General features: G+C 52.6%; 8 protein-coding genes across 8 annotated transcripts in view; 2 read left to right on the top strand and 6 right to left on the bottom strand.

Annotated features, from left to right (window-relative positions):
* The window catches only part of CNF02700 (negative regulation of transcription by glucose-related protein, putative), a 1752-nt gene extending 959 nt beyond the window's left edge, over positions 1-793 (bottom strand). Inside the window, exon 1 of the mRNA XM_024657412.1 lies at positions 1-793. This exon is cut by the window's left edge and continues 243 nt beyond it. Coding sequence (XP_024513122.1) covers positions 1-721 — 721 coding nt within the window. The 5' untranslated portion in view covers positions 722-793.
* Positions 794-891: 98 nt separating this feature from the next.
* On the top strand, positions 892-2489 carry CNF02690 (expressed protein). The gene is made up of 3 exons (XM_571605.2): positions 892-1066; positions 1117-2053; positions 2127-2489. The coding sequence occupies exons 1-2, from the start codon at positions 923-925 to the stop codon at positions 1906-1908; spliced, it is 936 nt and encodes a 311-aa protein (XP_571605.1). The 5' UTR covers positions 892-922; the 3' UTR covers positions 1909-2053; positions 2127-2489.
* CNF02680 (hypothetical protein) lies at positions 1857-4342 on the bottom strand. Its single transcript, XM_024657411.1, has 3 exons — positions 2733-4342; positions 2002-2677; positions 1857-1942 (listed from the first exon to the last, which is right to left on the bottom strand). Exons 1-2 carry the CDS (start codon positions 4278-4280, stop codon positions 2147-2149), a joined length of 2079 nt encoding a protein of 692 aa, XP_024513103.1. The 5' UTR covers positions 4281-4342; the 3' UTR covers positions 1857-1942; positions 2002-2146.
* Positions 4343-4410: 68 nt separating this feature from the next.
* On the bottom strand, positions 4411-6110 carry CNF02670 (cytoplasm protein, putative). Its single transcript, XM_024657410.1, has 3 exons — positions 5395-6110; positions 5095-5335; positions 4411-5046 (listed from the first exon to the last, which is right to left on the bottom strand). Exons 1-3 carry the CDS (start codon positions 6062-6064, stop codon positions 4500-4502), a joined length of 1458 nt encoding a protein of 485 aa, XP_024513102.1. The 5' UTR covers positions 6065-6110; the 3' UTR covers positions 4411-4499.
* An 82-nt stretch (positions 6111-6192) lies between these two features.
* Positions 6193-9118, bottom strand: CNF02660 (ubiquitin carboxyl-terminal hydrolase 14, putative). Its single transcript, XM_571361.2, has 9 exons — positions 9022-9118; positions 8937-8967; positions 8728-8877; positions 8398-8671; positions 8149-8337; positions 7220-8093; positions 6815-7149; positions 6631-6758; positions 6193-6567 (listed from the first exon to the last, which is right to left on the bottom strand). Exons 1-9 carry the CDS (start codon positions 9090-9092, stop codon positions 6229-6231), a joined length of 2391 nt encoding a protein of 796 aa, XP_571361.1. The 5' UTR covers positions 9093-9118; the 3' UTR covers positions 6193-6228.
* A 132-nt stretch (positions 9119-9250) lies between these two features.
* On the top strand, positions 9251-10870 carry CNF02650 (hypothetical protein). The gene is made up of 7 exons (XM_024657409.1): positions 9251-9328; positions 9375-9584; positions 9689-9780; positions 9850-9960; positions 10027-10152; positions 10217-10346; positions 10401-10870. Exons 1-7 carry the CDS (start codon positions 9307-9309, stop codon positions 10430-10432), a joined length of 723 nt encoding a protein of 240 aa, XP_024513113.1. The 5' UTR covers positions 9251-9306; the 3' UTR covers positions 10433-10870.
* CNF02640 (hypothetical protein) lies at positions 10454-11375 on the bottom strand. The gene is made up of 5 exons (XM_024657408.1): positions 11324-11375; positions 11190-11273; positions 11073-11129; positions 10936-11001; positions 10454-10880 (listed from the first exon to the last, which is right to left on the bottom strand). Exons 1-5 carry the CDS (start codon positions 11327-11329, stop codon positions 10560-10562), a joined length of 534 nt encoding a protein of 177 aa, XP_024513039.1. The 5' UTR covers positions 11330-11375; the 3' UTR covers positions 10454-10559.
* Positions 11376-11465: 90 nt separating this feature from the next.
* On the bottom strand, positions 11466-12381 carry CNF02630 (6,7-dimethyl-8-ribityllumazine synthase, putative). The gene is made up of 3 exons (XM_571357.2): positions 12159-12381; positions 11768-12120; positions 11466-11715 (listed from the first exon to the last, which is right to left on the bottom strand). Exons 1-3 carry the CDS (start codon positions 12371-12373, stop codon positions 11639-11641), a joined length of 645 nt encoding a protein of 214 aa, XP_571357.1. The 5' UTR covers positions 12374-12381; the 3' UTR covers positions 11466-11638.
* Positions 12382-12500: the final 119 nt, after the last annotated feature.

The raw sequence follows: 12500 nt of genomic DNA, 5'->3' as shown, positions 1-12500 counted from the left end.
CTGTTCGCACTCTAACTTCGGTCCATCCAGTCTGCTCCCTAACAATCGCAGGGCGTAATCGCCCTCTGGTCGTGGCTGCAATTGCGAGCAATGTCGATTGGTCTGTGTCGAGGGAGCGAGGGATTGTTCGTATATATGTAGTCGATGGGGACGGACGATGCAATGTGTACCCAGCATTTAAAGGACGGAGCAGCTTGAGTGTGCGAAGAATGTCTTGAGATGTTATTTGACCAACATCCTCTGGATTTGTGTAGGTAGATGGTTGATTACTTGAAGGAATACTGCGCAAGGAAGAAATGCCACCAGAACGTAACCTTTCCACCCGCCTAATCAGATCCCCCATCTCAATTATTCCACCATTCTCAGGTCTCGTAGATACACAGATGTCTACAACCTGAACTGCGAGCTCGTATTCCCATTCTCCTATTCCAAGAACCTCGCTCCACCAGCCTCTTCCACCTCCTCCTGCCCCCGGTCCGACTGCCAATGGATCCACACCGATGGCGGAACACATCTTCTGGAATTGATGACGAAAAGCAGGATCTTTGCGGATATCAGCGCGATGTGCAGAGGCAAAGTTGATAAGGGCTGTGCGGAAGGATTGGAGAGAGGATGCGAGGTTAGATAATTGGGAAGCGGTGATATTTGAAGAGAGGGTGGAGTATGAAGATGCTGTGGCTGTGTGCCTTGCGAGACCTGATATTCCTGCACCTTTTCTCATTATGGAGTGTGTCGTTTGGTGGAGAGGTGATAGTGTTACGGATAACAGATAGAGGCTGGTATTGTGGAGGAGCATCTCGAGCTATTTTCTGATGATGTCACCATATAGTTTCCGGTTTGAATAGCCGTCGAGGTGTTATACCGACGTTTTTGTTTACTTGTTGGCTATATTCCATACACAAAACGTCAAATAACAGCCCAGATGCGTCCGATAGCTGTACCCACCCCCTACAGAATACCACGGAGGCCTGCACAATCCATCCTCAGGCGTTTTCATCATCCAGAAAGTCCGAATCCTCCGGACCCTGCCAACCTCTTGCGTCAAGTCATGCGCAATGTCGCCCAGGTGCGTCGGACACATCTGTATTCCCCAAACATATGCTAATATCCTCCCAGCCAGTAGCTGTAGCTGTAGCTTCAGTTCCTCCAACTTCTCCTCTTGCCCCTTTGGCCAAGTACCATGGGGCGACCCTTACTTCTTTTACCTCATTGACATTACATCCTCGGCCTCTGGTCGCCTTTTCTTTGAGACTGCCATCACGAATGGCCGACTGCTTACGGCCCTGGAGAACAGGCGGTTCAATAGAGGAACCAGATGCGCATGTCGAGCCTCAAACGACAGTCCAAGCGAGCAATACTTTGAGACTACCACCCAAAAGCGAGCTTCCGTGGCCTCTATCGACGTTGCCAATGCCTGAAGATCCCCCTCCATGGGCGCAATCCCTGGTTTCAAGAATTCCCAATCCTCTTGCACCGCCCGCCGACCCAATCATATCTTCATCCGCTTCCAAATTACCACCAGCGAGCAGCCCGGCGACTCTTATACCACCTACCCCGCTGACGATTTCACTCCTCTCCCCTTGCAATGAAGCCATCGCCGATGCCCTCTCACAACCGCGAACAGACCACTCTTCCATCTTTGCTCTCCCTAACACCTGGGAGGAAAGTCCTACTACGTCAACTGACGAAGCTCCTCATCCCCCTGCACTTTTAGGGTGCGTAGGTAGCTTACAATGCCAAGTCGTTGGAAGCGTAATGCTGAAAGATCTTTGCTTGCCTGGTGAGGTGCAAGAAGGCGAAGGTAGTGAGATGTTCATATGCAGGGTTGTGGCAGTCAAGATGGGAGACATGGATGAGCCACTATTACATTGGAGAAGAAGGTATGCAGGTGTCAAGGAGTTTGACTGAGAAAGCTGGGCGGAATGGCGTTCAGCGCAGGTTACTAGGCTTTTTTATCAACATCGATAACCCAATGCAGCACACAAAAATCCACAATCCTACATGTGCATATGATATGTTAGATATACAGTTACAGATTCAAATGTAGAGGCAGGTGGGTTTAATGTTGAGAGTATGATACGACTCGTTACAAGATAACCATTATACAATTCGTCAATGCCGTCTAGTCATGAACTGAAACAGTCACCTATCCTCTGATCACGCTCCCACACTCAATCCCCCAGAACAACCACGCCGCCGTAACCAGCAACAATCCACCAACTTTCCAACCCACTTCATTCGCGACCGCGTCCCAGTCCCATTTTCTCCCCCATACAAATTTTTCCCACTGACGCAGATGATCAGGTGGTGGACCGAGTAACATTGTTGTCTGCTTTGAGCCTCGGCGAGCAGCCATGACACCGGGGTTGCTTGCGGTAGGAGTGATAATGAGATTGGTGGCCACCAGAGGGGAGACAAGGTCGGCAGGTACGACATTGCTCGTTACCCACATCTGAACTGTCCGGGACCAGCCGGTAGTCACGCCAATGACGACCCATGCTAGCAAAGGACGGGCATTCCTAGCACCAAGGACCCACAGAGTCAGGTATGTCGCAGGCCAACAAAGGCATTGAAGTGAGGCAAGGCGGGTGATGGTTGATGGAAGAGAGTAGTACGATAGCCATCGATGCGTGAGACCGGTAGTCAAGCAAAAACAGAAATGGCCAGTACAAATCGCCTAATTTGGTGTCAGAGCGAGTTTTATGTCTGGCAAGTATGTAAAAGATACTTACCCATGCGATGCAGAGCAGCATATCACCCCTGTCAACCCTAATCCATTCCCCTTCCATCATAACGCCTCCGGCCACTAACCTCTCCAGAGCCTCTTTACTCAGATCCACGCCATAAGGCCAAACGTCTACCCAAAGACCTCCGGTAGCTAGCGCCTGCGCCAGCACACATATGCCCCAAACGGCGGGCACGATTGCCAAAAGCCGCAGGTACAGTAAGCTGGAGCGGCGGATCATACGTTCCAGTTCATTGGGAAGGGGTTGCGGAACGGTTTTCGGGGTCGTTTCCAGACCGGATAAGGACCCAGCTGACGTTGATGTAGTGTTGGGGACGGAAGAAGGTGAGCCTAATAAAAGGCCTAACCCCCCGTCGTCGCTGCGGGAAGAAGACGATCCTTTGCTAATTGACAGACGGGGATCCTGCAAGCGCTGGCGAAGCTCAGAGCCTAATGGCAAGGATTTTGTACGTTTAGGAGCAAACGTTAGGCTTTCTCCCGACTCGGAGGAATCATCTCCTTCACTGGACATGTTTCCTTCAAGGGAAGAGACAACAGCGAGCGAGTGACGATGTACTTTTGGCGACTGATCTGGTAGCGGAACGGTGGGAGGATTGATGGGCGACATTGTTGGGATAGATAGAGTCTGTGAGCGTGGGGAAGGGGATTTGCGCATGCCATAGAGGGACGACTGGGACCTTGAATGGGGCGAGCGAGAAGGAGCAGCTGGTAGCCAAGAATCGTCAGAGACGCCGGGTCGTTTGCCAAACGCCTCCCCTGAACTCCTTGTCCTTCCGAAGCTGGGACGTCTTCTCTCCTGCTGTCTCTGCTGATGACCCATTTGCTGCGGCACCGCGGGCGGGGCGACATGGCCTCTTCCTACTTCGCCCACCCACCCCTTAACATCCTTCCTGCCCATCCCTTCTTTCGCCTCCAAGCCCTTGGCCCTTCCTTCATAAAGCGTCGTCAGATCTGGTTGGCTCAGTGAGCGCTTGTATTTGGACCCTGCGGGCCTGACAGTTGCGTCCGAGTCGAAACCTTCTTCCGAGAGATATCCTCCGCTGCTAGTCTCGCCTATATTCGCGCTGCCAGTTGCGGAGGAGGAAGGGATGGATGAGCGTCGAAGATGAGCAAGGCGACGTGGACGGGGTTTTTGTTTGGAGCCATTGCCATTGGCCCCAGTGGCAGTATGAGAGCTGTCTGTTTCGCGAAAACTTGCCGAGTCGAGAGGTGGGGAATGGGTACTTGACGATGCCCACTGGCGCATATTCTCTGGCTGCTGCGCGAGGTGTATGGGCGATATGCTCGAAAGCGGGGCGATTCCATACAGAGCCAGTCTTCCGCCCGGGCTGACAGGAGCTGATCTGGATTGGCCTTTTCCAGGAGACAGGCGGGAAGTCGAGGCTGTGGGGGAGAGCTGTGGGTCTGGTGGATTCATAGGAGACGATGGCGGAAGTGAGCTGTAGGGTTGCTGGGCGGGGAAAGACGGATATGGGTGGAGAGGCAATTGGCCGGAGGTGGATGTGGGAGAGTGGACAGGGTGTACTATAGACATTATGGAGAGTTATTGCGAGAAAACATCAAGGATGTTGTGGAGAAAAGAATATAGGAACTGCGGATGAGCGAGCGACGAATCAAACATCTCCCGATGGCGATAAAATAAAAACACTGGCTGGACACAGAGTTTATTTATAAAAAACCGTTATCCGGCATGCATGATTCCTTCACCAATAGTCACCAAACACAACCACTGTCCGTACAGATACAACTACGTTCACACCATTTCCTCTCTCTCGCTCTCTCGCCGAGCAGATACAGCCGTCAACCCTTCGCGTTCCTCACGCTCCCGCTCTTCCATTTCCGCCTGCTCAGCTTGCGCTTTTTTGATGGCCCGCTTTGCAAAGTGCATGAGGTAGAAGAAGAGGGCGATGCAGAGCACAATGCCAGCCCAGGTGGTCCATGTTTTGGCTGCTTGCGTATCGCCTTCTTGAGCCGGCTGTCCCGTAACACCATTGGGATCCTGTGGCCACTGACCATCCGCCCCATCTCCCTCCTTGGATCCCTCCTGGCCCTTGCTCTGACTATGACCATAGCTCTCAGACAAGTCATGTATCCCACTTCCGATCCATGTGTGAAGAACCAGCTTGCACAGAGAGACGGCGGTACAGCCCACATAGGTCTGCAGGGTGAGGGTGGGTGACGATGCGAGAATGACGTTGAGGAGGTTGTAAGGGTAGGGTGCTATACGGATAAGCAGCAATAGGTGCGGATGAGTAGGCAGAATATGTAGAAGAGACATGGAGATAGATGAAGATGCGAGACTATAACCATTTGTTAGTGACGTCGGGTAAATGACTTGGCCTACATACCTCTTGACGATGGTATCTCTAAGCATCTTTCTCGATACTAAGAATACTACGATTGCTCCTGACAGACTTGCCAGGTAGGACACCACGAAACCCTGCCAGACACCAAAGGTGTACCCTGACAAGATGATGAATGTTGAGTACAGCGGCAGGGGCGGTATGGTCGTGATGAAGATGAGAACGTAGAATGTCAAGTGTCCGTATATCCCCTGCTCTGCCAGATAATGCGACAGCTTGTCAAGTGCTATGCCAGTAGGGTCAGCGCCATGCAATGCACTGTTTGCTTTCTTGTATCGAGCTTACCCCGAAACAACTCTCCTCTCCAGAAAGCAATGGCCAGGAAGAACCCGACCGTCGTGATGACCCAGCCGAACATCATTGCCCTGCCCAGCTCCCCGCCTTCTTCGCTATTGCTACATTGTAAACAGGCCAGCTTGCTCTCCCTGTTGTCATTTCCTCCAAACATCTTTTTGACGGCCGTTCTCAGACGATCCAGAACGCTCGTTTCAGCATCTAGTCTATCTGGCTGCGAAAAAGGGGTGTACTGGTGGTGGGGGTAAGGATATGGCCCGTGGGAATGGGGGAATTCGGGCGGATAGTAGGCTGACACCTCTTTGCGGTACCCTTCATCCTCATTGTAGGGTTTGGCGCTCCCTCCTCGACTTTCGCCCCTGCTCCCATGGCCGCTGGCGCTCGACGAGCCCGCCGCTGATGAGCCCGCAGCAGCCGCTACGGCATACGACGTTGTGGCGTGCACAAATGTGGGTCTATGGAGAGCGGACGTGGAGGTGCGGGGGGAGGGTGAGCCTTCCCTGGAGATGGTGATGGAGGAACGGGGGTTGAGAGGATGGGCATGATACGACAAGACCGGGCCGGTGGATGTTGCCGAAGTGGTGGCCGCTGCGGCGTAGGAGGATTTGTGCTTTGCCGAGGCAGTGGGGGACGACGGGGCAGCCGGAGGCATGCCGGGCATGCAGATGAGAATGGGAATGCGAATGTGAACAAAAAAGGGAAACAGCGAAAGACGAAAGAGGAAATGGGCCGACACCCGAAAAAGAACGAACGGCGAAGAGGCGATGACGCTCCGACACGGACTGCGAGCAGCAGCAAAATAAATACATCTATTCATACCGACTTCTACACCCGTTCATATACATACAAATACGCGAGCCCCCTCATCTCCTCCCCACCGCCAGACGCAGCTCGCACGACCTTTTCATCATTGTACAACACCCATTCTCCCTCTTCTTCCCTCTCTCCCTCGATCCCCGCTTGCGGCTGCCGGATAGTAGCCACATAGTGGCCAGAATGCACAGACGGGCCCTTGTGCGAAATGAATGCTTTCAGTCGGTACTTGGCAGGAAGAGAAGATGAACCTCCGATGGAAGGTTCGGCACTACCAGCTGGGGCAGCGTCTTCTCCTGGATCGCCAGGGTTACTAAACAACCACTCAATGGCCCGCTCGGGGTTGCCGTCCTATTCCTATCAGTACCATGCCCCGTCTCTTGGCAACGACCTTGTAAAAAAAAGAAAACCTACGCTTTCGCGCAACGCTTTGCGAGCTTGGTTATGTGAGAATCCCATATCGGCAATCATGCCAATCTGTTCTTGTGAAGGTTCGTTGCTGGCGGCTTTTGAACCCCCGAGCTCAATCGGCGCGTCAATGTCTAGTGGTACTTTTGTTGAGCGAATCCTTCCATGCACTAATAAACGACCAACTCACCGGGATCTTCCATATGCTCAAACAGCCATCCCATAGCAATCTCAGCGTCACTGTTGCCAGTTGCCAATAATGCCTTTTGGCATCTCACTGTGGGGAACCCCATAGCCTCAAGCTGTGCCATGGCCGTGGCGTTGAACTCTGGGAGAGAAGGAGACGATGACGATACTGTGAGCTCTTCTTCACCCGGTTGAAGTCCATGGGCAACGAGGTGGTCCAAAGTAAGCATGTCGGGGACAGATACAGGAATATCGAGCTTGGTTGGGAGCCAATTCACAAGTTGAAACTTTTTCATGTGCAACACCAACAAGTCTGGGAATGTCTTGAATTTGGTCGATCTATGGGATTGTCAGCCCTCGTCAAAGGCCCTCTGAGATTTTTTTTTTAATAGCTATTTTTTAAACTTACTTGTACGCCGTCGTCTTCTCCTTGCAATGATCACATTGGTACTCGGCCACTGCTTCCTCTGCACATAATTGCTCTAAACACGTTTCAAGTTCCACCCCCTCGTAAAGCTTCTTGCCGTCTTCACTCACCCCCGCCTCCACTGCCTCAACAGGCAAACTCGCCAAGTCTACACCTTCCACCTGGAGACCGACACGCTTGCATTTGCCACACTGCAACCTCTGCTCCATTGCAAACTTGAGAATCTCAGTCGGCTCGGCGGCCTCGTCCCTACCTTGACGCTTCGCTTCGTCTCTTAACCGGGTCAAAAGATGCTGTAAAAACTCTTCCGAATCTTGTTGGCGCATAGTCGAAAACTCTTCGTGGCCTCTACCGATAAGTGCTTTAAACTGTGTCGGCTTGATTCCTTGTTGGAATTTGGGAGCTTCTTGTTCTTCGAAATGGGTGGTGGGCGGGGGTAGCCTTGCCACATGAGAGTATCTGCCGGACAGCAAACCATCGCCGAGCTTGAGCATTTGACATTCGATACAGGAAGCGGGAAGAAGGTTGGGACAGGTTTGAAAGTGGTTGAACGCTTCGGGTGTGGTATACCTTGATCGGAAAGCGGGGAGGGAGAAGAGGGTTTGGAGGACAGAGGCCATGTAACAGCTGTTTCCCAAGTTTCTCAAGCCGGTGAGACCTTTGCCAAAGACAGGTTCGAGTTCTTTACCGTCATCGCCAACCATGGAAAAATCGAATTTCAAGTTGTGTTCGAGCTGGAGTTCAGTCATGGACTTTTCAGTCTTGGTCTGACTCATCACTTCGATGCCGAATGTTGAAAGGTGAGTGGCCAATTCGGGGTCGATCTTGGCATCGTCACAGGCGTAGCAGTAAATGTCTATTTTTTCTTGCTTAGCGTACGTTGAGTCAAAACGAGGGAAGAAAGCCTTTACCAGCAGTTCCTTCCGGGGTGATGGTACCCAGCTTGACGCCCAACATGTGCCCCGTCTCATGAAAATGTTTCAATGCATGGCCGTTACCCCCGATACCGCCGAATTGTTGTCGTCCGCAATTGGCAAGACCGCAGGTGAGACATAGCCACAAGTTGCAAGTCAGGTCGCAGGACGAACATTGCGATGGGACTGTAAAAGATATTAGCCCCCACGTTCCACATGGCTTCTAAAAATAAATAAAAAACTTGCCATTTCCAGGGACAACAACAGACTCTTGCTGCAGAGTCAAAGTATGTTCACAAGGAAGAATCTCTTCTTCCCATGCCTTGATCTCAGACTGCTGGGCAGAGGAAAGCGCGGTCATGATCCCCGTTTTCATCTCCTCCAACTTGGGTTCTTGCGCCGTGATTTCTTGACCTGCAGACGAGCAGGCCAAGCACACAAAGGCGGTGTGGTAATCCCATATTTCCTCGTCTTTGGGAGCGGAAATGGCGAGTTTCTTCATAGGCGGCTCACTCGAGTCCTAAACCCATTGTTAGTCATGGTCCCGTATTTAAAAAAAAAATTAAAGAACCGTACTCTTTTACGAATCTCTTTCCTGGACCGCTTGATAACCATACCCAAAGGGTGGCCTGTTCTCTGGTAATGGAGGTGCGCATGCTGCCTATCTGGAGAAAGACAGGCGCCATTGAAGCAAGAAAGACATACGACGACACCTCGCGGGTCATCCTGTGCTTGTTTGTGAGTTGACGAGTCAGAATACAGCGTTTGGGGTGCGTGGCGCTCACCTGTCCGTCGAAGCAGAGGGTGCACTCTTCGCTGTTGGTTTGGCGGTTGTCAGGGGATGGCTGCGTGGGGATGGAGTACACTCACCGGTGTACTTGCTGGGAGGGGGAGGGTGGTTTGAGGGAATGGAGGGATGGCTGGAGGTGCGTGCAGGACATGTTTATGAGGTGTAGAGAGTCGGGGCGTAGAGTATATATAATATTATGGTGGGTGGAAAGGGGAGAGTGGACGGGGTGAGGAATACCACGTCATCCTTCGGGCCACCCCGTCCGAAGCGGTCGCCGCCGCTTCTTTCACGTCGTTGCATACATCATCGATTGTATCTGTATAATAACGCTTGAACGATCCGTTTCCCACCGACATATACTTGCAATGAGCGCATATCCCCAGGACAGTGAGTGCATAGCCCACACACACACCACAGCTCACACAAACCGCAGCGTACTTCAACTCCAACCCGTACCAACAACAGCCGTACGCTTACCAGCCACCGCCACAGCCACAGCCACAGCAGCCGCCGTACCAGCAGCAACCATATCAACAGCAGGCATACCAGTACAACGCCCAGCAGCCATACCAAACGACCGATCCGTATGCTTACCAGCAATCCCCACCGCAGTCCTCCACCGTGCCTCCTCAGAGTCCACCGGGTAAGTCAAAAGAGTCCGCAAAGACCAGCGGCAAGTGTCAACGCGGCAAGTCGAAAGTAAGAAAGGTTATTGACCCGAGAGCGTTGTTATCTGGTTTTTTATAGTTCAAGTCACCCATTCTCCGTTTATAAGGACGGACTCGTCCCAGGCGGTGAGCTTTACCGACATGGCACGCATGGCTGGAAGACCACAAACTGTGAGTTTTGCTGCGTGAATGGTGGCTGAATGTTGTGTGTGAGAATGAATGGGTCGCTGACTGCGGCAGTTTGATGAAATGTACTCTGTCCCCGAATCGTTTCTTGAGATTGAGATCCGGAATCCAATGACACATGGGATCGGGCGAAAGATGTACACCGACTATGAGATTGTCTGCATGGTGAGTTATATTTGGGGGGGGAAAAACCGTGGTTGTCCTTATCCATGCCAAAACTTGTCTGGATAGACCAATATTCCTGCATTCAAACTACGTCACTCGGCAGTGCGGCGTCGATACTCTGACTTTGAGGCGTTTCGCGATATCCTTGAAAGGGAAAGCACCAGGGTTAACATCCCACCGCTTCCCGGCAAGGTAAGAGTGTCTCTCTAAGTGTTGCGTGAAATAAGCACAACTGACATCCGCCATCGGACGATAGGTATTCACGAACCGTTTCTCGGATGAAGTGATTGAGCAACGGCGTGAAGGCTTGCAGAGGTTTTTGGAGATTGTGGCTGGACATCCATTGTTACAGACGGGCAGCAAAGTGCTCTGCGCCTTTCTCCAAGGTCCGTCTAGAGTTTTTTGTGGATTCTTCAACTGATTTTTGTTTCCGGTTGCAGACCCCGCCTGGGACAAGTCTCAGTGGATTTAAAGAATAGATGTTTATTCTGATTTATATTTAATGTTGCCACGTCTTTCAAATGCATTTACCCTACACTCTCTCACGCATTTACCCTACACTCTCACGCATTTACCCTACACTCTCTCACGCATTTACCCTACACTCTCTCAATCTTGCTCTTCAGCTCACTCACCGCCAGCGGGACCCCGCCCTGCTCATCATAGTCATCCCACCTTTCCTCACCTCCTTGCTCCTTTCGAAGCTGATCCCAATCAATGTCAAACACCGCCCCGCTCTCCTCCCCCTCGGCCTTCCATTTACCGGCAAAGTGGAATTCGGTGAATTCGAGACCGCGACAGTCGAGCGCGATGAAGGGGGAGAATTGTCCAGAGGAAGAGGAGGTGTAGGGGATGGGGGCGGTGGATTTGGATTTTGAAGGGGGTGGAGCCGAGGGGAGGAAATTGGCAGAATGCTCTTTCTATATGTATATATAAATTCAGCTACAGAGTACTTTGGGAAGGGGTATCCCATACCTTGCAGTTGCTACACCGCCAGACGAAACTGGCTGTCCCTTTTGATCCTGAAATCTCGTGCTCGTCCTGTTTTTGCTCAGCTAAACAATAGTCTTGGTGACGGTGGATTAAAACGTTTTGAAGAATGGGATATATACCTTTTGGTTCAAGCTGACAGTCTTGGAGTGGACTTCTCGACATGATCCGCACATGACCTGTTACGATGGCGTTAGTAAGTGCTACGGGGTATTGGCTGAGCCTTAAAATCGACTCACGGTGAAAAAGTATTCATAATAATCATCGGCCGGCTGGACGTTTGTGACGCCGTCGAGTTCCATGGAGATGAGGACACGGAGTTTCTGATGCAAAGAGGTAATCAGAGATGATGGGGCCAAGCGGGCAGACTTACGACCATTGTGGCGTGAGGCAGAGTGGGTGTGTAGATGGAAAGTGGTGTAGATGGAAAAGGGAAAGATGAGCGGTGCGTCAAGTCGGTCAATATAGGTCTCTAGCTGCTGGCTGCATCTGGTTCATCTAGCTCTGCATTCAGTTCTCTGGACATGGCAGAGCAGAGATGGTTGATCATACTACGTCGATGCATCTTCACTTTATTCTCCATACTACTCGCCTATCTACTAATCGCCTACCTACTAATCCCTACATACTAGTGGCCTACCTACTAATCGCCTACCTAACTCGCCTACCCGACTGAGCACGCTACGTTCTAGAGAAATCCCTTTTCCCACTCCTTGTACTGAGCGGCAAGCTCGACAGCGGCAAGACCCCAGTCCTCGCCATGGTCTGCAACAAAATCAGCAAACAGCCACAGACCGCCGCCAGGCAGCACACTTACTGTGTCCCTTGTCTTCTCCGCTCCCGATGCCGGCCCTGAGCAGGGCCTGCTCGTCGTTCAAGACTGTCAAGACACCAAAGACGACGGGCGTGCCGGTCTGGAGCTGGACGTTCATCAACCCCTGCGACACGGCCTCGCAGATGTACTCAAAGTGCATGGTGGAGCCCTTGATGAGGCAGCCGATGGCGATGACGGCGTCAAAGGGGGCGGTGGATGCGGCCGGGGGCGCCGTCTGGGGCTGGCCAGCGGCCTGGGGCTGGGAGGCGCCGTCAATGAGGGAGAGCAGGTTGGTGCTGGAGGCGAGCATGGAGGGGGCGGCGTTGGCGGACTGGGTCTTGCCGGCCTCGATGAGCCTGGGGGTGAGCGTGTGTGGGCGGCAGGGTGGACGTACTTTTTGCACGCCAGCGGGAGCTCGTAGCTGCCGGCGACGGTCTTGACGACAATGTTCTCGTCCCGGACGCCCTGCTGCCTGAGGGTCGCGCGAGCGCCGGCGAGGAGGGCGTGGATGATGGTGTCGTTCCAGCGGGCGTGCACGATGGCGATGCGGAGGCCGGAGCCGTCGTAGGCGGTGGGAGCGGCGGGGAGGCCCTTGACGGTGTTGAGCATGGTGATTGTGGTGGAGAAATGGAAATAGAAATGGAAATGAGATGCGCCGAATTTTCACAGCGCACATCCACGATGAGGAGTCTTTCCCCCCGCCGCCTCGCCGTCACCCAGCTCCCGTCTCCCCCCG

The sequence above is a fragment of the Cryptococcus neoformans genome (genome assembly GCF_000091045.1).
Source record: "Cryptococcus neoformans var. neoformans JEC21 chromosome 6 sequence".
Taxonomy (NCBI): domain Eukaryota; kingdom Fungi; phylum Basidiomycota; class Tremellomycetes; order Tremellales; family Cryptococcaceae; genus Cryptococcus; species Cryptococcus deneoformans.
This window is presented reverse-complemented; position numbering and strand designations above follow the sequence as displayed.